The 24,608-nt window shown below is 32.4% G+C and overlaps 2 protein-coding genes across 2 annotated transcripts in view; one reads left to right on the top strand and one right to left on the bottom strand.

Annotated features, from left to right (window-relative positions):
* Positions 1-17,558, bottom strand: part of LOC126889931 (probable malonyl-CoA-acyl carrier protein transacylase, mitochondrial) — a 28,099-nt gene extending 10,541 nt beyond the window's left edge. The window contains exons 1-3 of the mRNA XM_050658674.1: positions 17,002-17,558; positions 12,840-13,026; positions 1,621-1,838 (exon numbers count right to left, since the gene is read on the bottom strand). Coding sequence (XP_050514631.1) covers positions 1,621-1,838; positions 12,840-13,026; positions 17,002-17,415 — 819 coding nt within the window. The 5' untranslated portion in view covers positions 17,416-17,558. The remainder of the gene's footprint in view (positions 1-1,620; positions 1,839-12,839; positions 13,027-17,001) is intronic.
* A 1,523-nt stretch (positions 17,559-19,081) lies between these two features.
* On the top strand, positions 19,082-22,621 carry LOC126890144 (uncharacterized). The gene is made up of 7 exons (XM_050658994.1): positions 19,082-19,160; positions 19,702-19,824; positions 20,017-20,905; positions 20,981-21,253; positions 21,309-21,381; positions 21,431-22,088; positions 22,218-22,621. The coding sequence occupies exons 1-7, from the start codon at positions 19,082-19,084 to the stop codon at positions 22,619-22,621; spliced, it is 2,499 nt and encodes an 832-aa protein (XP_050514951.1).
* The last annotated feature ends 1,987 nt before the right edge of the window (positions 22,622-24,608 follow it).

Consider the following 24,608-nt stretch of genomic DNA (forward strand, 5'->3'; position numbering starts at 1 on the left):
TATATTAGTATAATATTATTATACTATCAAATAAAAATATTGAGATGAACAAGATGGTCTTAGAGTTTTAATATACCAAATACTTACACGTTTTGCACTTCATTGTAAGCTTTTGAAGTTATACTCCTTTAGGCGCGATTGGGAGTGAATTTTCATTATTCTGCGCACATGCGCACACAGACAGTATGGCGTTTAGTTGCTAAATCTTTCAAGTTATGTATAAATATATGAATATATCAGTGCAAAAAAGGTGTGAAAAGAATATATTAGTGTTTTTAGTAAATATATTTATTATAATTGTTGTGTCTTTGGATTTGTCTTCCTCGGGAGTAAAATAAGTATTATTAAAACATTTTATATTTATTATACTTCACTTTTTTGGAAAGTGGTAAGCATTAAAATTAGTTTAGTATTTAAATGAAATTAAAATAAACTGTTTAAAGTATATTTATTTCGTTGAAATCATATAATAGAAGTATAACTTCGTGCGTGCATACAAAGTACACACACATTCTTTTTTGTGTGTGTAACTGTGGTGTGTTAACCATTGAGAATTTTCTCTTTATACTAGGGCTGTCCGATAAGTACTTAGCCTTCAAAAGAAAAAAAATTGGCTTGGTACACTTAACCCAGTGATGCTCCACATCACTGGGTTATAGTGCTTGTTAGCACTTCTAAAAATACATTTTCTCGAGGTCTACAAAGTCCGCTTTCGTGACGGTGATGAACTTGACCTACATTTCTGCCCCGCGAGTGACTTGTTCAATTTTGAAAACAAAACGGAGCCGTAAAGGCCAAATCTTGAGAATACGGTGGATGGAACAGCAATTCGTAGCCCAATTCGTCCAGTTTGGTCATGGCGTAGGCGGAGGTGTGAGCCTGTGCATTAACATGGTGGAAGAGTTTGGTTTCTTCTTCAATTGGGACTGTTCCTTCTGAAATTTGGCGTCAACTCGGCCCAATAATGCGTCACAGTAAAGCCCTATGACAATTTTGCCATTTTGCAGGAAGTTGATATAGATCACGTCTTGTGAATCCCAGAAAATGGTGGCCAACACTTCTCCGACCGATTGGATAGTCTTCGCCCTCTTCGGAGCACGTTCGCCGGTTGACATCCACTATATCGACACTAACTACTTTGGATTACGCTTAAACAGCCTCACGATACTGCTCTGAAGTGGTATCATGGTAGCGCTTATTGTCCAGAGTGAGTAAATGGACAGCTTTCTTATGCCCAAAATTTCATGCAAAATAAGACCCACTCAGCACCTCACGCACCTTCAGTCGGCGGTTTGCTAATACGAGATCGTGGATTTCGCTGCGATATTTCCCTTCCAAGAACAAGAGTCGAATTTGCTATTTTTTCATTTTTCGAAAATCCCCAGACACGCCCTCTTACACACGCGGGTAAAACAAAACTACTAGACTGATTTGGCTGAAATTTTGACATAGGCAGTCTACAAGAATGTATTAGAATACACGATAGTATATTTCTCATGCGATAGTGGAGCCATCAGACAGAGAAGCGAAGCACTTATCATATCGGACCACCCACGTAACAAATCCATTATTATTTTCCAAAAAGAAATAATACTATGATAGTTATGCTATGTAACTTACCGATTCACTACCAGCAATAACTTTACAATGTGGAAATAAATAATTAGCTATTTTACACTCAGGTACTGGATCTCCTTTGTCAACGGCCCACTGTTTCGCTTTTATACAAGCTTGATTTAATTTACTGTCAGGTCCATACATTACTGTTGCCATTCCACCTTTGTAAGCTTCTCCAGCTAACTGCATTGCTTCTCCTCTGATTTTAACTAACTGTAAAGCTGCAAATGAATGAATATAACATTTTATTTTTTAGATCTATGTATTTTAAAAATGTATGAAGAAAAAGTTTTCCTGTAGTTGGCTGTATACCATATATTACAAAAACGCTAAAATCCTTTATAAAAGATATATTTGTTAAAATCCCTAAAATCACTTGCTACCATAAAGTCATGATGTGAACAAGTCAAACTCGAGCTCAATGGTACCTAGAGCATAAAACATTGGATATTTTAAACATCCATATTTAATTTCACATCTTTTATCTATGTTCCTATGACGGATCAATTGTAAAGGGTTTTTACCCACATATTTTTTATTTTGGTGGTTAGCATGTTAGATTCACGTAAACACTGATGATCGGTCATCTAATCGAAAACTAGTTCTGTTCTGTGATGTAGTCCTTTTTAGAGATTTTAACAAATATACTTTTTATAAAGGATTTTATCGTTTTTTAAAAATGTATTTACGCGTCTAAAATTAATTCTGCCTGTGTCAGATCTACACCCGATGCAAGCCCAGAAGAAAGAGGACGGATAGAGAAGTAACTCATCTTTCAAAAATCAGTGTTCAGCTCGCCTGACTAATAGCACTCTGTGAGGGCACCTTGTCTAGAGTTATAGATAAAAACCACAACGATGATGAAGAACAAGTAAGAGGTGGATCGACGAAGCGAGAACTGATGCCAAAGAGATATTTAAGGTAGATAACTGGAGGAGCGCAACCAGGGACAGAGATACTTAGACGAGTATGCTGGGGGAGGCCAGGCCCGACTTGGGCTGTAGCGTCATAGGAGAGGGAAGCTACACCAGATGGCCAAACTCAGATGATACTGAATGAGTTTCAACTAATTGCAATTTTTCCTTTTGTAAATTAATCCAATGTAATTAATTCTGTTAAAATGACATTAGAACTGCAGGCAGCTGTCAAATCAAACCACAACAAGTATTGTCAATAATTACTGTCAAAGCATTTTAATAATACTGAATAATTCTGGTACTTGTATCGTTTAAAAATGGACAGAGAAAAGACTCACACAAAACAATTGCAGGAATGACATAAGTACAAAAATTTTCAACATTAATATCACAAGAATAAATTGACAACGATGCGATAATTTTTCGAAAACTTGATTCCTGGCAATAGACACGAGAGCCCGGAGGGCTCGAGTGACTATTGCTGATTGGAAACAAGTTTAAGAAAAAAAATTGGAGCATTATTTTCTTATTTATTCTTACTATAGTGGATATTCTACAGATTATTTTTTAATACTTACATATATAATTCAAGTCTTTGTATAAAAACATTCAGTGACATTGGTCCCAATTAATGTCACACAAATTTTTCAACTTGTCAAAGTGAACAGCACAGTTTAGCAAATATTTAGACGAAAATATTAATAAAACATTATAATGAACTATTTTAAATCGGAAATAAGCCTCAATTTTACCAAAAAAATGAATTTATTAACGTTTCGACGCCCAAGTCGGGTGTCGTCAAAATACAAAACATTACTAAATAAACAAAAATGTTGTTGCTTAGTAAAAAATTCTTCTAATAATTTATTTAATCTGACTCATTTATATCGGCAATTCAGGCATGTATTATACATTAAAGTAGAAGACTTTAAAATGATATTGCCAATATTGATAAGTTGCGTTCCTGGGACGACTTTACTAAAAGATAGTTCATTCGATTACATGAAATCAACCCCAACTCAAGAATATACGCCACAAAAAATCATAGCATGTGATCTGTCTTTAAAAAGACAACCCAATGCAACGATGGCAGTAAAATTCTCGCGCTAGAGATTCCATAGTAAATCACGAGGGAAAACCAGGAAAAAACCTCGTGATACTATCCCGACATTGTAAGTATTTGGGCTTACATTTAGTTTACTCTCACTAAGTAACTCTCAACTAATACCAAATTCTGACTTTAATGTATACAGGGTGTCCCAGACTAATTTAGCCACGTTATATCTCTTAAACGAATAGAAATTTTCGAATGGGACAAAAAGTGGTCTATTCTACTTATAATACACTTTAATATGACGTAGAAAAAAATCATCCCCTAAATATTCATCCCTCAGTTACAACCCCTAACTTTAATTTTTTTAATAGCACCCTGTATATTTTTTTATAGTTTTGGATGTGGTCTTCTATCGTCTATTCAACACATTTTTTGAAAATAAAATCTGTTCGTAAATAACCAAGAAAATATCAGTTTAGTTTTGTTAATTATGTGTCCCAAACTAATTTATCCAGGCTATATTTCTTAAACGAATAGAGATTTTTGAATGGGACAAAAACTGATCTATTACGTTTGTAATACACTTTAATATGGCGTAGAAAAAAAATTATCCCCTAAATATTCATCCCTTAGTTACAACCCCTAACTTTATTTTTTTTTAAATAGCACCCTGTAAGTTAGGGATGAATATTTATTGGATGAATTTTTTCTACGCCATATGAAAGTGTATTACAAATGGAATAGATCAGTTTTTGTCTCATTCGAAAATCTCTATTCGTTTAAGAAATATATCCTGGATAAATTAGTCTGGGACACACAATTAACAAAAATAAACTGATAGTTTCTTCGTTATTTACGAACCGATTTTATTTTAAAAAAATGTGTTGAATAGACGATAAAAGACCACACTCAAAATTATTAAAAAATATACAGGGTGCTATTAAAAAAATTAAAGTTAGGGGTTGTAACTAAGGGATGAATATTTAGGGGGTGATTTTTTTCTACGCCATATTAAAGTGTATTACAAGTAGAATATATCAGTTTTTGTCCCATTCGAAAATCTCTATTCGTTTAAGAGATATAGAGTGGCTAAATTAGTCTGGGACACCCTATATATGCTATTTTAAATTATAAATAATATTAATAATACATAGATATTATATAAATAATACTAAAATATAAAATATGTACTAACTCGATTTGTTAATGACTTACTAATCGTGGCATTTCTTTCATTTTTCCCTCGTGATTTACTATGGAATCTATAGTGCGAGAATTTTACTGCCATCGTTGCATTTGGTTGTCTTTTTAAAGACAGATCACATGCTATGATTTTTTGTGGCGGATATTCTTGAGTTGGGGTTGATTTCATGTAATCGAATGAACTATCTTTTAGTAAAGTCGTCCCAGGAACGCAGCCCATCAATATTGGCAATATCATTTTAAAGTCTTCTACTTTAAAATGTATAATACATGCCTGAATTGCCGATATAAATAAGTCAGATTAAATAAATTATTAGAAGAATTTTTTACTAAGTAACAACATTTTTGTTTATTTAGTAATATTTTGTATTTTGACAACGATACCCGACTTGGGCGTCGAAACGTTAATAAATTCATTTTTTGGTAAAATTGTGGCTTATTTCCCATTTAAAATAGTGCATTGTAAAAATGCCAGGAAATAGCTTCAGAACAACAATAAAACAGTTAAAATTATTTAGAAACACAGTTTTATTCATGAAATAATCTTACTGAAGTAAACTCGAGTGGTTAAAATTGCTGATTTTAGTATGGTATAACTAGACCCAAACCCAGACATCCAATGGGAAAGTTATCCTCCAACACCAAATTGTTCTATATGGTCCACATAATGTTCAGAAAAAAGTCACACCATTTTGAGCGTCGGGTTTGGGGGGAGAGAGGGGAGAAATCGGTAAATTCGTAGTTTCTTAGGTTTTTCGTCAATATTTCTAAAACTATGCGGTTTAGCATGAACAACCTTCTATACAAAAATGTTCTACATTAAATTTGAAATAAAAAGGGCCCTATGCATAATCCTTCTAAAATGAACGGTTCTAAAGTTACTGAGGTGGTATAGTATAATTGGTCCAAAAAAAGGCCTAAACCAGACATCCAAAGTAAAAGTTTTCCTTCAACACCAAATTGTTCTATATGGTCCACATATTGTTCAGTAAAAAGTTACACCATTTTGAGCGTCCGGTTTGGGGGGGCGGAGATGGGGGAAAAGTCGGTAAATTAGTAGTTTTTTTAAGTTTTTCGTCAATATTTCTAAAACTATACTTTAGCGTAAACAATGTTCTATACAAAAATGTTCTACATGGAATTTAAAACAAAAAAGATCCTTTACATAATTGTTATAAAATCAACGGTTCCAGAGTTACGGAGGGTGAAATGTGGAGGTTTTCAATACTTTTTATATTCTTTGGGCAATTTATAGAAATTTTCTTTAACAGGATTGGGTTTTGTAAATAAAATTTGATATTTCAGTGGCCGATGGTATGTTACTGATAAGCCCTTGAGGAGACGTCAACCTCACCACCCAAAATCATCATCAATTGCCCAAATAATATAAAAAGTATCGAAAACCTCCACTTTTCACCCTCCGTAACTCTGGAACCGTTGATTTTATAATAATTATGTATAGGACCTTTTTTGTTTTAAATTTTATGTGGAACATTTTTGTATAGAACATTGTTTACGCTTAAGCATAGTTTTAGAAATATTGACGAAAAGCGTAAAAAAACTACTAATTTACTGACTTCTCCCCCATTTCCCCCCAAAACCGGACGCTCAAAATGGTGTAACTTTTTACTAAACAATATGTGGACCATATAGAACAATTTGGTGTTGGAGGAAAACTTTTACTTTGGATGTCTGGGTTAGGCCTTTTTTGGAGCAATTATTTATTTATTTATTTATTCACGGGCAAGCCCTATTCAGATGTAAATGTTACAGTGTTCTAAATTATATAACATAATTATACAATTATATAACATAAATTATCATAATATAACATAACAAAGTGGTTTGAGAAAAAATAATTCTATGAGTAGTACAGTTACAAAAAAGAAAAAAAAAAGAATAAGATAACATTAGATCGTACAATTACAAACAAAAGATATCACCTAAATCAATTCAGAAATGTTCCAAGGTATAACGGTTTTGAGTTATCTAATACATACAGGTCATGTAACACTAATCACAATACAAAAGCTCTGGCCGAAAATATTAAAAAGTTAGGGAAGAAATATGGTTTTTAAAGTGGGAAACTGATATATTAAAAATTTCGAGGTTATTTAATGAGTTAGCTAATCGAAGAGTTCTAGGAATAAATGTGTTTTAAGAATAATTGAATCTATGAAAAGAGACATAAAAAATTTGCACCTACCTAGTCGAACGACTGGGGACAAATAGAGATATTTTGGAGAGAAGCTCGGGGCAGTTACACAGCCCGTTGATAATTTTAAATAAAGTCTCTTTGTTTTCTGGGTACCTCAAGAGAAGGTAAGTTCAGTATGCGCTCTAATACAGAATAGTCGTAGTATGCATGCATCTTAGTGGCAGTATATCTCAGAAAATTGTGTTGGACAGCCTCAAGTTTCAGTTTATGAGTAAAGTAATAGGGGGACCAAATTGTGGAACAGTAATCGAAATGAGATCTAACCAGGGAGAAATAAAGGGATTTAATAGCTGAGATGTTTGTAAAGTCTCTGGTGGTTTTTTTTTTTTTGATAAAGCCAAGCATCTTCATAGACTTCTGTATTGTACTGGAAATGTGTGATTTATAGCTAAGGGTGGAGTCAAGGATCACACCTAGATCCCTAGTTTCAGAGGCAGAATATAAGGTCAGATTATTTATACTATATTCGAAGATGATTGGATGATGAGTTCGGTGGAAACGAAGAATATGGCATTTGGATGCATTCAAACACATACCATTTTGCATACACCAGTTAGATAGGCGATCAATATCAACTTGTAGACTAAGTGAATCAGCCTCGCATGTGATTATATTAAAACATTTTAAATCATCAGCGAATAACAAAGTTTCACTTACTTGGAAACAGGGTATTAGGTCATTGATAAATATATTAAACAACGGAGGTCCCAAGTGTGATCCTTGTGGTACACCTGAGGTAACAGAGATGGTATGAGAATAGTGATGATTAACCCTGACAATTTGCGACCTTTGCGTAAGATAGCTCTTGAGCCACTTCAATATAAGGCCATCAACTCCGTATAAATAAAGTTTATGAATCAAGAGCTCATGATTAACTTTGTCGAAAGCTTTGGAAAAGTCAGTATACACAAAGTCAACTTGTAAACCCCTCTCAAGAGCATCTGTCAAAAAATCAACATAATATGTTATGAGACCCAATTCTGCTGATTTTTTGGATGTAAATTCAAATTGTTGGGCCCCTATAATTGGCGAGAAGTCATAACTTAAATAATCGGAAATAATGCTCTCAAAAACTTTAGGAATAGCACTAAGAATACAAATGGGACGATAGTTACCTATATCCGATTTTCGACCTGATTTATATATTGGAGTGACATAAGAGTTTTTCCAGTAGTCTGGAAATTCCCCTGTTAATAAAGACTTATTAAATATATAAAAAAGTGGGCGCGATAGAATGAAGCTGAATGTTTTAAGGAAAGTGGGGGGAATTCCATCAGGACCAGGACTTTTGTTGGTATTGAGTTCAGACAGTTTTTTGTAGATTTTTGAAATTTCAATGTGATAATTAGACACATATTAACCAAAGGTGAAATCTGGGTTACATGCGGATGTAAGGATTGGTTAGTATAGACGGAAGAGAATTGGTTAGCAAAAAGATTAGCAATATCAGTTCCACTGAAGGCAGTACGATCTCCAAGAGTCATTGTATTAGGTATAGCTAGTGTGACCAACTCCAATTCAGTTGAATTCGGGACAAGACTAAAAAAATACTTGAAATCCGGGACTTTTCAATGAAAATCGGGCCATTTTTTATTTTTTAAATATAGAACTTTAATATCATCATTTTATTGATGATTTAACATTTTTATGTTGACAATGATATGTTTAATGGGATTACGCCACAATTGGTTATAATAATAATTATAATTTTGTTAGTTTTTGACGTTTCGACTTCAAATCGTTCTCAAAAAAGGAAAAATTAGAAAATAAAGTGATGTTGGATTTCCATGAAAATATAACCTTAGGTTAAAAATATAATTGCCAAACAGGCCACAAAAAAACAGCTTCAAAACATTTAAAAATCAATCCATTCATATTTTAAATTGACCACAACAAACAAAATATGATGTATAGTCGAGGCATTGAAGCACAAAAAAAGGCCTTACTGTCGATTTTTGGCGCAGTAAGACGGATTTTAATTCAGTTTGGTGCGTTGGATTCGTGAGAATGTCAGGAAATTTTGTGAACTAATGTAATGAATAAGAAATCTGAAATTGCATTTGTGCATAAAAAAATGCATTTCAAAAGTGCATTTTGAAATAGGCAATTATTATAAATTTGCAACTCGGTAAATTTTCTTACTCGCGGGTTTTGGGGGTCGCTGAAAACGAATATGAGGTCATCGAGAGTATGCAAACTACCTGGTGGGCCACTGAAAATAAATATCGCAACGACTAAATTCTAATTTCTTAGGATATTATAAAAAATCTGATTATTTTGTTCAGGATCTCCATTTTTTTTTAAATTTGGCGCTTAAAATTATGTTGGCAGTATTGATACATTCTTGACTAATTTCATGTAGGATTTCTTGCCTTTCTCTCTCATACGTTTGTATACACTAATATAACGGTTACACTGTGAGCAAAACAGAACACGTTTTTTTTCTTATTTTGTTTTCTTGTTATTTAAATAATTTATTATAAAGAAGTGTAAAAAATATTTTTTTTATTTAAATTAACGCGTCTCAGCAACGCAGGCTAATCACTAAGAGTGGTGGTTTGGTCTTCATCCAGTTTATGTTGTCTTCGGGTGTTCGTGTATAGCTGGCACTCAACTAGTATGTGTTTGACGGTGACACGAGTGTTACAGGTATGACACCAAGGAGGAATTCCCTGGCTCATCAGGTAACCATGTGTAAGACAGCAATGTCCAATTCTTAGTCCTCTCATGACAACTTTGTCCCTTCTACAAAGTGCTGGTATTTTTAAGGCAGGTATTCTGGGTTGAATATTATGGAGTTTTGAGTTTGTTCTATTCCAGAGGTTTTGCCAGACTCTCAATCACATTTGGTTTACTGTATCTTGTACCCCTTAATGAAATTATTGACCACGGCTGCCAACTTCTTATGGCTATGTACAATGCCCCGATAAGTTTCAGGAAACCGAATATTCCTGAGCAGTTTTAACTGCGTAATATCCAATTAGCTGAAACTTACCGATACAGAATGTACTTAATGGCTATTGCCAAAAATAAAAAGATTGTCATTGGAAAAATTCTTTCATCTGTTGATGCATTTACCCAGCATTTAAAAAGGGTATATTTACAAACACAAATTTGGCTACATGAAGAGGACAGTAACATGAACTCAACCGATTGGGGATGGGAATTACAAAATAAGGTATTAATTCCCGTTAGAATGACTCAGCCACCTGTTCCTCCAAACATTTTAAATTTAAGTAGTAGTTGTATTCTGTAGTTGTAAGTCAGACTGCGGCAAATCATGCGGGTGCAGGAAGCACTAAAAAATACCACCCTTTTCGATCACTATAGTTACATCGACGAAAATAGATTACCCCAAAAACCCCCGAGTAACGAGTTTAAACTAATTATATGATAAATTACCATAATACTCCAGAGGAAGACGTTTATTACAACCGCTGCAGGCAACAGGTACTTTGCACACTCTCGCGAACCTCATATTCATTTTCATCGACCCCAAAAACCCCCTGAGTTAAAAATTTGGGCTAATTATTTACAAATTACTATAATACTATAATACAAGGCACCAGGTAGCTTGCACACTCTTGCCGACCTCATATTCGTTTTCAGCGACCCCAAAAACCCCCGAGTAAGAAAATTTTCCGAGTTGCAAATTTATAATAATTGCCTATTTCAAAAGGCACTTTTGAAATGCATTTTTCTTATGCACAAATGCAATTTGAGATTTCTTATTCATTACATTAGTTCACAAAATTTCCTGACATTCTCACGGATCCAACGCACCAATCCGCATTAAAATCCGTCTTACTGCAAAAAAATCGACACTTCAATCCTTCAATGCCTCCACTAGTATTCTTGCAATGTAATTCTTTACATTGCTTATTTTTTAAAATCATAATTATTGTCGATTTTTTTTCGTTCCAATTTAATTTGATGTGTATTCTTAAAAGAATAACGAAAAAAATAGAATTTTACCAAAAAGCTGAAAATTCGGATGGCCCGGAAGCCTTTTCCGGGACGCCGGGACACGACTTCGTAATTCGGGCCATGTCCCGGATTTTTCGGGCTAGTTGGTCACACTAGGTATAGCGTTATTTTCCCTTTTACTACTGACAAATTTACAAAAGGATTTAACGTTATTAACAATAGAATGTTCGGTACGTTGAATGTAATCAGCATAACACTGTCTTGATAAAAATTTACATCTAGTTCTTAAGTTACTAAATGCTGCATAACTTTCTGGACACCTTGTGCTCTTATATATCTTGTGCGCTGATTTCTTCTCGTGAAGCAACTTCTTCAGCTCAGAGGAGTACCAGCATGGATATTTCTTATCACAGATTTTTTTTAGCGGAACAAAACGATCAATGATGGAATGAAAAATGTCGTAAAATACAGAAACCATGTCAGAGAGCTCTTTTCCTTGAAGTGCACCATCCCAATTAATTGCTTCAAGGGAAGAACGAATTGCTGCATAGTCCGCATGAACAAAGTCATAATAATACTCTTCACCAGATGAATGATCATTTGTGATTTTGAGTGGCAAACTGCATTCAAGCGGAGGATGATGTGTGTCCACTGGAATTAAAGTGTCGATAGCTTTCAATACATCAATACCCAATGGAGATAAAATAAGATCAAGCGTAACTCCTCTATCGTTGGTTATTTCGTTGGTCTGGAAGAGATTGAAAAAAGCACAGATATTGGATATAGTTTCAATAGAATCAGCTTCAGATTTTGTAGCTGAAGGCTGAGGAGAAGCAACGGAACAATAATCATCGATATCCCAAACTGCAGATGGAAGATTAAAATCACCCAACAGAAAAAGGTTTGCTCTATCGTATTGCTCGCTTATAGTGATAAGCTGTTCAAAGTATGATTGGTATAAAGTAGCTATAGATTTAGGTGGAAAATATACTGTACCGATTATAGATTTGTTATTAAAGAAAACAAACAACTGTTCAATCGAAGGATCAGACTGAATTTGATAAGAAGGAATTGAGTTCTTAATTATAATATACTACATCCTTAACTTTGGAACCGTTCATTTTAGAAGGATTATGCATAGGGCCTTTTTTTATTTCAAATTTAATGTAGAACATTTTTGTATAGAAGGTTGTTTATGCTAAACCGCATAGGTTTTAGAAATATTGACGAAAAACCTAAAAAACTATGAATTGCCGATTTCACCCCCTCTCCCCCCCAAACCCGACGCTCAAAATGGTGTGACTTTTTTCTGAACATTATGTGGACCATATAGAACAATTTGGTGTTGGGGGATAACTTTCACTTGGGATGTCTGGGTTATGCCATTATTTGGATCAATGTTATCATACTATTTGTGTCATCCTTGTGACAATTTGACATTAGATGCAGAACTAAAAGTTTATTATGGATATGTTCTTAAATGTGACAGTTGCCAAAACTAGTAAACTGGTTGCAATTAAACAGAAACAATCTACTTAAAATTATTCCCACTGTAATAATGTACAGTAGAATATTCCCGCTGTAATAATAATCTGATTGGACAGAATTAAACACTTGATGAAAAATCTTACTACACGATTAAGTTAAAATCGTTAAAAAATAATCATTAGAATTGCTTATGTACTAACTTACTTTTCAGATCTGAATTTCAGTGATTACCATTTGTTGGAAGAAGTCCAAAAATTCATCATTGAAGGAAATTCACATTAAATGAAGACCAGAGACCAAATATTCCATAAAAAAAGACATTAACCTGTTGAAGAATCATTGGAACCAATTTCAAAAATTACTGTATAAATATTATGTTATTTATATACCTACTGTATTAAAATAATATACAAACCTCTCTCAAAACCTAGAGCTCCAGCAAAAACCAAAGCAGTAATTTCTCCTAAGCTAAAACCAGCAGTAGCCATACAATTGGCTATAGCATTTGGTCTCTCTTCTTTTAACTGTTCAATCGCAGCTAGTGAAGCAACCATAACAGCTGGTTGGCAATATTTTGTTTGGTCTAGTTTATCTTTGGGGCCCTACAAATTTAATATATTTCATTATATCGGAAGCCAAAGAATTGTACATGTAATAATTAAGGCCTGATTTATGTTAGAATGGGCCGTGTACAAAATGGCTGTCCTGCGTGACACATGGAAGAATAGTGTGACATAAAAGACATTGGGTAGTTTATAGTGATGTTGAAAAAGTAACTATTTGTTACAAAGTACTCGTTACTTACGAATACTGAAAGTAACGATTACTATACAGAGAGGCAAGTCGCTACTTTAATAATAATAATAATAATAATATGTTTATTAGTTTTCATGTACATGTATCTGTATAAGAATTTTACAATAATTATGTTATTTACACATAAAACAATAAACATCGGGCACTATCCGTTAAAACCAAAAATGGTCGAGCACGGGAATAGTGAGTATATCATGTAAAACATTAAAAATATAGTTGAGTACTGTTACATAAAATATAAATAATTAATAAATTTTAATTACATCTACATTAAAATTATACTTCAATTTGTACAACGTATTTATATTATTATTTTTTTATTTATTTATTCTTTTATTCTGATGATGAAAACTATACCCACCTCAATGTTATGACTTTATGACACTCATGTAATGAACATAATATTCATTAAACCATACAAAATGATAATAGTTGTTTAATCCATTAAATTTTGCACATAGCCGCGATCTAAATTAAGAATATATTTTTTAAATATTGATTTAACCATCACTGGTGAGTTGAGAGTAGTTATATATATTTTATACATCTCAGGTAAGGAATTAAATATTTTTGGAGCTTGATAAAGGATGTATCTTTGTTCTAATTGTTTTTTGCTACTTTCAGTTTTAACATTTTTATTTGTTTTATTACGGGTTTCATAGGGGTGGCATAGTTTATGAAGTATATATTTTTTGTTATAGATATATAGTAAGTAATATTGAATACATATATAGTTTTCTTGTATCCATTACTTTTGCTTCAACAAATAGAAGATGACTTGAGTATGTGCTTTTTTTATGTAATATTATTTTTAGTATTCTCTTTTGTAGTATGTCAACTTTTTTTAAGTATGTTTTTAATACACCACCCCAGCCAAGTATTCCGTATCTAATTCTGGACTCAACAAGTGAGTGATATAGTATTTTTAAGTACTTTACATCGATTATTAATTTTATATATTTAAATTTAGGAACTATAGCTCTCAAACATTTTATTAGTTCGTTCATATGCTTATCCCACCTTAGATGTGAGTCGATAATTATACCTAGGTATTTTATAGTATTGGATATTTTAATCGTTATGCTACGTTCCATGTTATTGATGCTTATATGATTAAAAGATGGTAGTGATACTTTATTACTACAAAATGGAATAACAAACGTTTTTTCGAAGTTAATTGTAAACCCTTTATAACTGAACCATTGAATTATTTTAAACATGTCTACTTCAATTGTATTTTTTAAATCTTTCCAAGTGTCTGCACTATACAAAATAGCAGTATCATAAGCAAAACTGATTATTTTTCCTTCGGTGTTTATGTTGTATTAGTCATTGACATGAACATTAAATAGTAATGGACCTAAAACTGTACCTTGAGGTACACCAGATTTTAGGATGAGTTGATCACTATAAGTGTTATTTACCTTCACTATTTGTTGTCTTTTATTTAAATAACTTTGAATTAACTTATGTGTAATTCTGCGCACTCCGCATGCTTCCAATGCTTCCAGCAGTTGTGGATGGCTTACCGTATCAAATGCTTTCGCTAAATCCAGAAATACACAAGCTGTGGGTTTATTTTTGTCAACTCTATCATATATGTCATTAACAAGTTCTGTAATTGCGTCACTTGTAGAAATACCTTCTCGAAAACCAAATTGTGAAGTTGATATAATGTTATGCTTATTACTCTGATTACTTCGTTACTTTGTACCAATCGTATCAGAGCGAGTAACGACTATTGTATCTACTTTGATTACTTTGATTACTTCGTACTTCGTGAAGGTCGTTATTATATCGGAATACCTATACAAAATACCTACCTATTGAGAAATACGATTCTCGATATGATTACCGTTACTCAAATACAAAAGTAATCATAGTAATCAAATCATTTTTATCACTTAAACAGATTGGTGAAAGTTGTTGATATCGGAATACCTGTACGACCTACCTACTGAGAAATACAATTCTCGATATGATTACCGGTACTCAAATACAAAAGTAATCATAGTAATAAAATAATTTTTATCCCTTAAACAGATCGGTGAAGGTCGTTGTTATATCGGAATACCTATACAAAATACCTACCTACTGAGAAATACGATTCTCGATATGATTACTGGTACTCAAATACAACAGTAATCATAGTAATCAAAGTAACGAATACTGTAAATGATTACATTATACAAAATACCTACCTACTGAGAAATACGATTTTCGATATGATTACCGGTACTCAAATACAAAAGTTACAAAAGTAATCATAGTAATCAAAGTAACGAATACTGCAAATGATTACTTTATACATAATGTAACGATTTGTAATGAATACTCGAAAGTAACTATAATCAACATCACTAGTAGTTTATAGTACAACAGGACGAAGTGACAACAGAGATATCTACATATCGAATTCTTTCCGTGTACCTGTCCTGTGTCCATAAGTGGCACAAATATAAATAAAGTCGATGTACCCTATGTGTTTGCACATATTGTACATATTATAATACCTCAGTGTTCCCTGCATATAAAGTGACTGCATTGGTTTCAATATGTAGTAGCCATGCACCTCTTTTTACTCAGATAATAGAAACATACCTTGCGTTTCTTTTCTTCAGGTAATGGAAGTTCAACCTCTTCCGAAATTTTGAGGGCAGGCGTAACTATCCTCAAAACTGGAGATTGGACTATATTAAAATTTACATGACTCAAAAAATCTAATTCAAATTCAAATTCAAAATATCTTTTATTAAAAAAATTGTAAACAACACACTTACAGCAAATTGTCACAATTGAATAATAAGTGTCTAATATACATACAAAATTACAATTACAAATACTATGAGTTAAAAGTTAAAATGTGTGATTTAAAAACTCATACACAGAATATGGTTCTAAATCCAATAAAATGCTTTTTATTTCAGTTCTAAATATATTAAAATTCTGTTGCAATTTAATTCTAACAGGCAATTTGTTAAAAAATTTTATACACGAATATGTAGGTCCTCTCTCTGTTGCGACTAGCCTATGTATAGGAAAATTGAGCCCTACATACCTAGTGGGTATGCTGTGTTTTGGCTCAGAATGTGTAAACCTATCCCTATTCTTGAACAGGAACAGTAAACACTCATATATATAAAGCCCTGCCACAGTTAATAATCTTAACTCCTTAAATTTTCCCCTACAGGTCCTTCGAGCTTTTATCTTGAGCATTGTTCTTATTGCTCTCTTCTGAGCAATGAATACTCTATCAACATCAGTTCCTCCGCCCCAGAAAATAATACCATATCTGAGCACTGAGTAGATGTTTGCAAAATAAACTGTCTTAAGGTGTTGTAAATTCAAATACTTAGACATTACTCGTAATGAATAACATGCCATGTTGATTCTCTTGCAAACAACACACAGATGCTCTGACCAATTTAGATGTTGATCTATGTAAATACCCAAGAATTTTGTATTTGTTGATAATACAACAGTTTTGGTACAACATCTAATAGGTACTAATACAGTAATAAAAAAAAACACCCTCCACCTGTTAAATTAAGACTAAAGAAACAGCTACTGAGGAGTGTGTGGGCATAGGTTATGCAATTGCACCCGAACTGCGGTGAAAACTAAGGAGCGTCATCAAATTTATGAGTGTTAATTTTTCTAGGGTTAAGGTGTAGCTTTGTTAAAACTTTTGTAAATGGATGCCGTTATTAAAAATCTATAAAAAATTAACACAAACTAAACGCAAATAAATGATATCATACCTGTAAGCATAACTTCAGTAAATCATACCCAAGAATGTAGTTCGCTAGTTCAAAGAGGTCCTTAGCCATTGGAAATCTCATTAAATCTTTGGCCATTCCTACGAACTGAGCTCCTTGTCCTGGAAATATTATAATTGACGCATCCCTTGGATCTTTCTTCTCCTTTTTGTAAAATTCTCCTTGTTTCCTTATTTTCGTACCTTGGGGGTATGGTAATGTGGCCCATTGCTGCTTGTATTCTTTGGATACGTCTTGAAAAGTGGAAGAATCGTCTAACAATCTTTTCAGGGGGGATTCCTTTTTATTTTTTGAATCGCAGAAAACCTGGATACCGGTGAAAATGTGTCTAAGATTTAATTTAATGTTATCTAGTTCATTTCTTTTTAAAAAATTAATGTTAAACCTTCTAATCATCTTGACAAGCACATTCCGATTAATTTTAAACTAATTATTAAATTAACCCGATTTGTTTTCAATAAATTAAATATTTAAAATTGTTTTTATATTAACAAAACATGTATTTTTAAAATTTCGGCATAAAATTCAACGTAACCTAAAATTGTCTTCTTCTTCTTCATTACATTACTGACACTGACAGCTCAGGTAAATTAGACTTGCGTCTAGAGAAAACCAAATACTTTGCTTCGGAGCTTCTAGACAATTGACAGTTCTCTGGATTTGGCGGGCAATTTGAAAAGTATATATATTGTACCTATACATACTACTTATACGAAAAACCTCACTTCGCTTGGTAGATTATCTATATAACTGTAAATGAAATTCAAAATATACTTATTAATCTAATTATATAGTACATATTAGCAATATTTTAAATAAAAAACTTTGTCATGTAGGTACCTTATAATAATGTACTTATATGTATAGGATATGTTACTATAGTTCGGTACCTCTTGGGGACTTAGCAATTTTACCAGTATTTTGAAAATTTCTCTATAAAATAATTAACCATAGGAAAGTTATAAATTACAGTCAAATAATTAACCATATTATAAAAGTTATATTATTACCACATCAAAAACAGTAGGTACCTACTACCAAAGAAAAACATAAATATTTCACATAATAAAAATATTCTTAAACAAAAACCTTAAAGGAAAATTTAGGGTTTAAACAAACCATCTATTAGAGAAATTCAAAATACGGGTGTAAAATTTCTAAGTCCCCAATAATTCTAACTGTCAATTGTCTAGAAGCTCCGAAGCCAAAGTATTTGGTTTTCGCTAACCGCAAGTGTAAATTAGTCTCGCAAGTCAGGAGCTTCATGAAACTTGGGTCTAGGTACACGCCAGAAATACGGCCGGAAAGCTTCGCGCAAGCGCAGTTTGGTGTCTTAAAATCTGACAGAAAGCGCGAATGTTTTGTGTCAAATTCAAATTTAAACTTATATTATTTTTCCACCTACCTCTACCGAAAGTATACTTTTCCGAACCTGATTGTAGGGAGCAAAGTTGTACTTTTCCTCCCTAGGGAGGAAAATATTTTTCCTCCCTAGGGAGGAAAAGTAAAAGTGACGTCATGGTATTTCATTCATGAAATATAACTTATTGACGCCCTGTACAATATCTATTTTATATTACGTAAGTATCTATACATTTTAACGTTTATTTAAAAACACTCTGTATTTTGCAGAATGGTAAAAAACAGTAAATTGTTATTCTGATTTAACATTGTTTACATTAATAATTTGACTTATATTTGACAGTTGACAGTTATATTGTACCTAATTGTTAGTTTTAGTTCTAATAAATTTTGTTGGTTAGTTACATAAATAAATTAAGTAAAAATGAAAAAATGACTTATTATTTGAGGAAGGTGGAAAAACCATATGTATAACATGGGAGTAAAGTGTCTTTTCCTCCCTTGAATGATTACTGCCCTCCGCTACGCGTCGGGCAGTAAACTTCATTCTCGGGAGGAAAAGTAGCACTTTCCTCCCTTGTTATACAAATAGCTATTAACCTTGTTTTTAAAGATAACGATTCATGGTTTTGCATTGCATCATTGCATAGATAAATATTGGTTTTGTTTGTTTTTAAATCAAAATTGGTTTTTATACAAAATGGTACATTGTGCTGAATGCAAGGTGAACTTTTCCAAAACGTCTAATTTAAGGGCGCATGTAAACAGAAAGCATCCAGGTAATAATACCATTTTCTTGTTAAGCAGGGTTGGCAGCAGGTTTAAACCAATATGCTTAAATTTTTGGTTTAAACCAACTGGATTTTAATAAACAAACCTGATATTTTATTGAGCCTCCTTGAGTATTTAAAATTTTTAATACAGCTTCTAACAAATGAAGAAAATCAAGATTAGTAAATTCTATATTTTTTACATTCGAATTTAGTTATTTTGAATATTATTACGTTTGAAAATGTTATTTTTTTGTTATATTAATTTTTTGTAGCTGTAAATAAAAATAAAAGTTGTCTTTCATCAATTTTTTTTTCATTGTTTATTACTATTATTTTATAAAATATTTTATTCATTTTTAAAGTATTTAGACTTTATACTTTGTATCAAATAAACCTGGTTTAAACCAAAAAAACTAGTTTTTTGAAACAAAAACCTTGGTTTTTGCCAACCCTGTTAACAGCAGGGTTGTAATCAATTGGTAAGAACACAGTGCCAAACCTAACATAATTAGACATTTAAGTTTTTACAAGTTATATATTATTTTAGAAAAAATTGATGTATTGGCACCAAAAGTTAAAGGTGAACATGGAACTTTTGTATGCGAAGAATGTAGGGCTACATTTGTAAAGCTTGGTAGCTTAAGGACGCATATACAACAAAAACATGCAGGTAGAATACAAACATTATTCTTGTTTTGCTATATAATCCTACGTAATTACAAGTCTCTTGAGTAGTGGAGAAATAAGCCACGACAAAGACAGGCTAAACAGTTTACAATAGATCTGTTAAGGTTGCAGTGTGTCAGGCAATAAACCACTCTATTATCTATCCTACTTACTTATTATTTTGTTTAATTTTTAGAGAAATTTCAAGAATTAGTTCCTGCTAAGAAAAAATTTCATTGCAAACAATGTAATGAGGAGTTTGACATGTTAAAAAAATTAATCATGCACCGAAGATCACAACATGCAGTGATCAATAAAGAACTAAAGTGCCCATTGTGTCCATTTACAGGACCAACATCAAAACATCTAATCAGCCATTACCAAACAGGACATTCCTTGACAGTTGCTAGTGAAACACTTTTCTTTCAAACATTTGAGGAATTTCAGGTGTGGAAAATGGCTACTGAAAGGCAAACTTTTTCATCATTTGTAAATATGCATGGTTTCAAGAAGGGTGTTAACTGCAAAAAAATAAAATATACATGCCATAGATCGGGCAATATCAGAACAAGGGGGCAACATATTAGATCACTGAAAACACGAGGCAGTAACAAAATCAATGGGTATTGCCCTGCTGAAATGTGTGTGACACTTGAGGATACTAAATGTGCAGTACAGTTTTGCAATACTCATGTTGGACATAAATTAAAAGAAGATATGGGGCATCTTTTTCTATCAACTTCAGATCGTCAACATATTGCATCCAAAATAGCTGCAAAAATACCATTGCAATCTATACTAGATGAAGTACGGGATTCTGTTACTAACTGTAAACTAGAGCGAACCCATTTACTAACAAAAAAAGACCTGTACAACATTGAAAGAGCATTTAACCTAAACAGATCTGCTATCCGCCATGCAAATGATGCTATTAGCGTTGATGCTTGGGTAAATGAACTTAAAGTCAGTGGATCCATTCTATTTTATAAGCCGCAAGGATGTTTATCCAATGAGTACCCTCAACTGAAACAAGAAGATTTTGTGCTAATGATAATGACTGAAGGACAAAAGGAATTATTGTTAAGGTTTGTTTTTTAAAGTATTTTGGCATATTTGTAAACTGTACTTCTACCTTACATCTTTATAATTTATTTTTTAAGGTTTGGTGACGATTGCATTTGTATGGATGGAACCCATGGGCTAAATGGTTATGGATTTGAGCTTCATACAATACTTGTACTTGATGATCTCAGAGAAGGCTATCCAAGTGCATTTCTAATTTCTAGTAGGAATGATGCTGAACTAATGAAAATCTTTTTTTTACATGTTGAAGAACAAATTGGGAAAAAAATTAAGCCTCGAGTCTTCATGTCAGATATGGCTGAAGCCTATTATAATGCTTGGCTACAAGTGATGCATCCTGCTGAATTTAGGTATACTTAATTTGTAGTTTTAGAATTTTAATTAAGTTTTTAATATTACTTTTAGACTTTATTGCTCCTGGCATGTAGATAGGGCTTGGCGGAAAAATTTAGAAAAAGTTGTCAATAAGGAAAAAAAGGTAAAGATACATAAATGTGTTTAAATATGTCTTAAAACATATTTTTTAGATTCTCATTTACCAAATGCTTAGAATGTTGTTGCAAGAAAGAGATATAGAAACTTTTAATACCTTAACGCAAAAATTTTTGGAGTTTTGCCAAGGAAGCCCAGAATCTGTGGAATTTGCTAACTATTTTCAACAACATTATGTAAATAAAGCAGAACATTGGGCATACTGCTTTAGACTCTATAGTGGTCTTAATACCAACATGCATATAGAGAGGATGCATAGGACCATTAAGCACCTTTATCTTAATGGAAAATATGTTAAAAGATTAGACAAAGCCATCAGTGCCATATTAAAGTTTGTGCGGGACAAAATTTTTGAAAGACTTATTGTAGTTCATAAGGGGAAAGTGTGCACTAAATTATCTGAATTAAGGCAAAGACACAAAACAAGTGAAATGCTGGATATAAGTAAAGTTGAAGCAATTGATGATGGTTGGCTGGTGCCATCAGCTTCAAGAAATGAAATGTATGTTGTGCAAGAGATACAGTCAGAATGTACATGCAAGCTTGAATGTAGTGAATGTGGTGTGTGTATTCACCGTTATGCATGTACATGTGTAGACTGTAGCATTAAGTGGAATATGTGTAAACATGTACACTTAGTGTGCAAGTTTATACAGCAAAACTCAACAAGTATTTGCAAAGAAGTTTTATCAGGTGGGTATACTTACAATTTTATTGTTTCTTTTACAATAGTACATAATCAAACTTATTATTTTTTTTTGAATAACATTTTGTACTTACCTAATTTCATATTCATATAACATAGTAGGAACACTTTTTTAGATAATATGATTAGTGATGTCAATGAAGTTGACAAAGCAGAAGAAACTGCAAACCTTGTGATGGCACTGAGCACCAAAAAAAAGGAATCACAAATTGTTTTTGAAGAACAAAAGAAACTTGTCCAAACTATTCAGGAACTTATTTTTAACACTCAAACACTGGAGGAAATTGAGGCCATTAAAACGATAGTTGCTCCCATACAACCAACTTTGGAAGCAATTCGAAATAATCAAGCTCAGCGCAAATCCTTCCCACTTCCAATGATTGCCCCAAGTAACAAAAATATCGAACCCCAGAGACGATTATTTAAAACTAAGAAAGCTCCGAAAACGAAGAAAACTCTCTCTGTTCCATCAGTTGATGAAATGGATACTTTAGCAAGACAATTAATACACCCAAATTAACATAGACAAACAAAGTAGAGAAAAAACAATATGCTTGGAAAAATAATCAAATTTTAGTCAGTTAGTAACAATGTTCATGTTTTGACTTTTAATAAATCCTATGAATCACAAAAAAAGTTTTAAACTGTCCCAGTAGGTAAATATATTAGAACAACTTACATTTTTTGTGATCTATAGGACTTTTTAAAATCAGTGGGTATAATAAGGCTACTGGCAAAATTTCCCACTTTAATAAAAAAGTTAACGCGCCTTTTATCCTACAGCAGTTCTCAAAAGAATACTGTGGTGTGGAAATGGATAAAGTTGTACATATTTGTTTGAATAAAATTTTAAGAAGTCTAAAGTGTGTTTTTATTTCACCTTTAACAAAAGTTTTATTACGTTCATGTATAAAAGGGTACTTGGTAACTTCAAATAATTTTTAAGTTCTTGAGATATCAGTACAAATTTCATTTTTTTTAAATGAAATCATTTATGATTTTTTGATGACTATTTTAATTTATATAGGTGAATGTTTGTACTCAACTGATATATTTGCAAAATACATGAACATGTGAGTAACAATTAGTAATACACATTATACACAATGACAAAGCTTTAATTAAAATCTAACCAAGTGCTGTTTGTAAGCATTAGGCAATCTCCATAACAGTTAAAATATATTAAAACAATCTAATAGGTAAAGGGGTACTTTAAAAAGTTATCTATAACAAATATATTGTGTAATTTACCCTGCACTAGAACTAGAAATCAAAACAAAAATAAGTCAAATAAATTTAATGTATATTATGTATTTATTGTTATTTCCTGACCGTGAATTTTTAATAATTAACTTTTTAATTCCTGGGTTTGTCAGTCTGATAAATAAAACACTTTGCTATAGCTTAAATGTTTCGGCTACTTGCCATTTTCAATAAGCACTTGATATAAAAGAAACTGGCAAATTCACTTGAAGGGCTAGAATCAAAGACCTTGGTACTTTTTAAATATTATATTAGCACATCAAATCAATATGTCCACATATCTATACTAAAATCACAATAAAGATGCACTAGAAATAAACAAACCAAGGCACATTGGATGTTACGAAGAGCACTCCAGAATCATGATTTACAATGTATAAATTTTGTTAAAACATGATTTGGGATTTACAATGTATATAATATTGTAAATGATTATTTAGGAGTACTCCTTTTAACATTCAACATGTCTTGGTTTGTTTATTTCTATTGCATCTTTATTGTGATTTTAGTAGTGTTAAACAGGAATATTAGCAAATCACAATTTTTCTCACTATAAACAACACATCAATAAAGGTGACTTTTTCTCTTAGAAAAATAATTAGTTGTTTTTATAGTGCTTGCTTGCTAGCTCACTTTGTCAAATTCCTGGCTCCACAAAGAATAATTTCTGTAAATGTTGCAATTCGCTTATCGAACACCTTTTTACCCGACTGAAACCGCACACTCACACTGCTGTCTCGGTCCCGTGGATTTTTATTTTGCCCCGAACTCTGAAGATAAGCTTTTCACTATTTTCTGGTAGGTCGCAGGATTAACGTGATCTGGACTAGTAATTACACAACTTTTATCTATTTTATCATTGCTTTATTTTCTTGACTAACGGACCAATAATTTTGGATACAAAATATTCTATTCTATGTAGTGTAGTAGTTAAATAAATAAACATGATAAACATTTGTGATTTGAGATTGAAATTGAAGCAAAAAAGAAAGGTTATGTTGTCAGTGAACTGTCAATCCGTATTGACAGTTCGTTTGTTTTGTGATAGTTTTGTGTTTCGAAGCTTTCAGGCCGAAATTACTGGGGTGTACCTAGATCCTTGTCTTCATGAACGGTCGTCTTTTAACTCCTCGTTAGTGCAAATACATGTTTTTAAAAATAAGATAACAATGAGCATAATAATTGCTAATTGATAATAGCAAAAACAGTAAAAATACAATCAATTTGAAATCAATGTCTTTAAA

The sequence above is a fragment of the Diabrotica virgifera genome, chromosome 8 (genome assembly GCF_917563875.1).
Source record: "Diabrotica virgifera virgifera chromosome 8, PGI_DIABVI_V3a".
In the NCBI taxonomy this organism is placed as follows: domain Eukaryota; kingdom Metazoa; phylum Arthropoda; class Insecta; order Coleoptera; family Chrysomelidae; genus Diabrotica; species Diabrotica virgifera.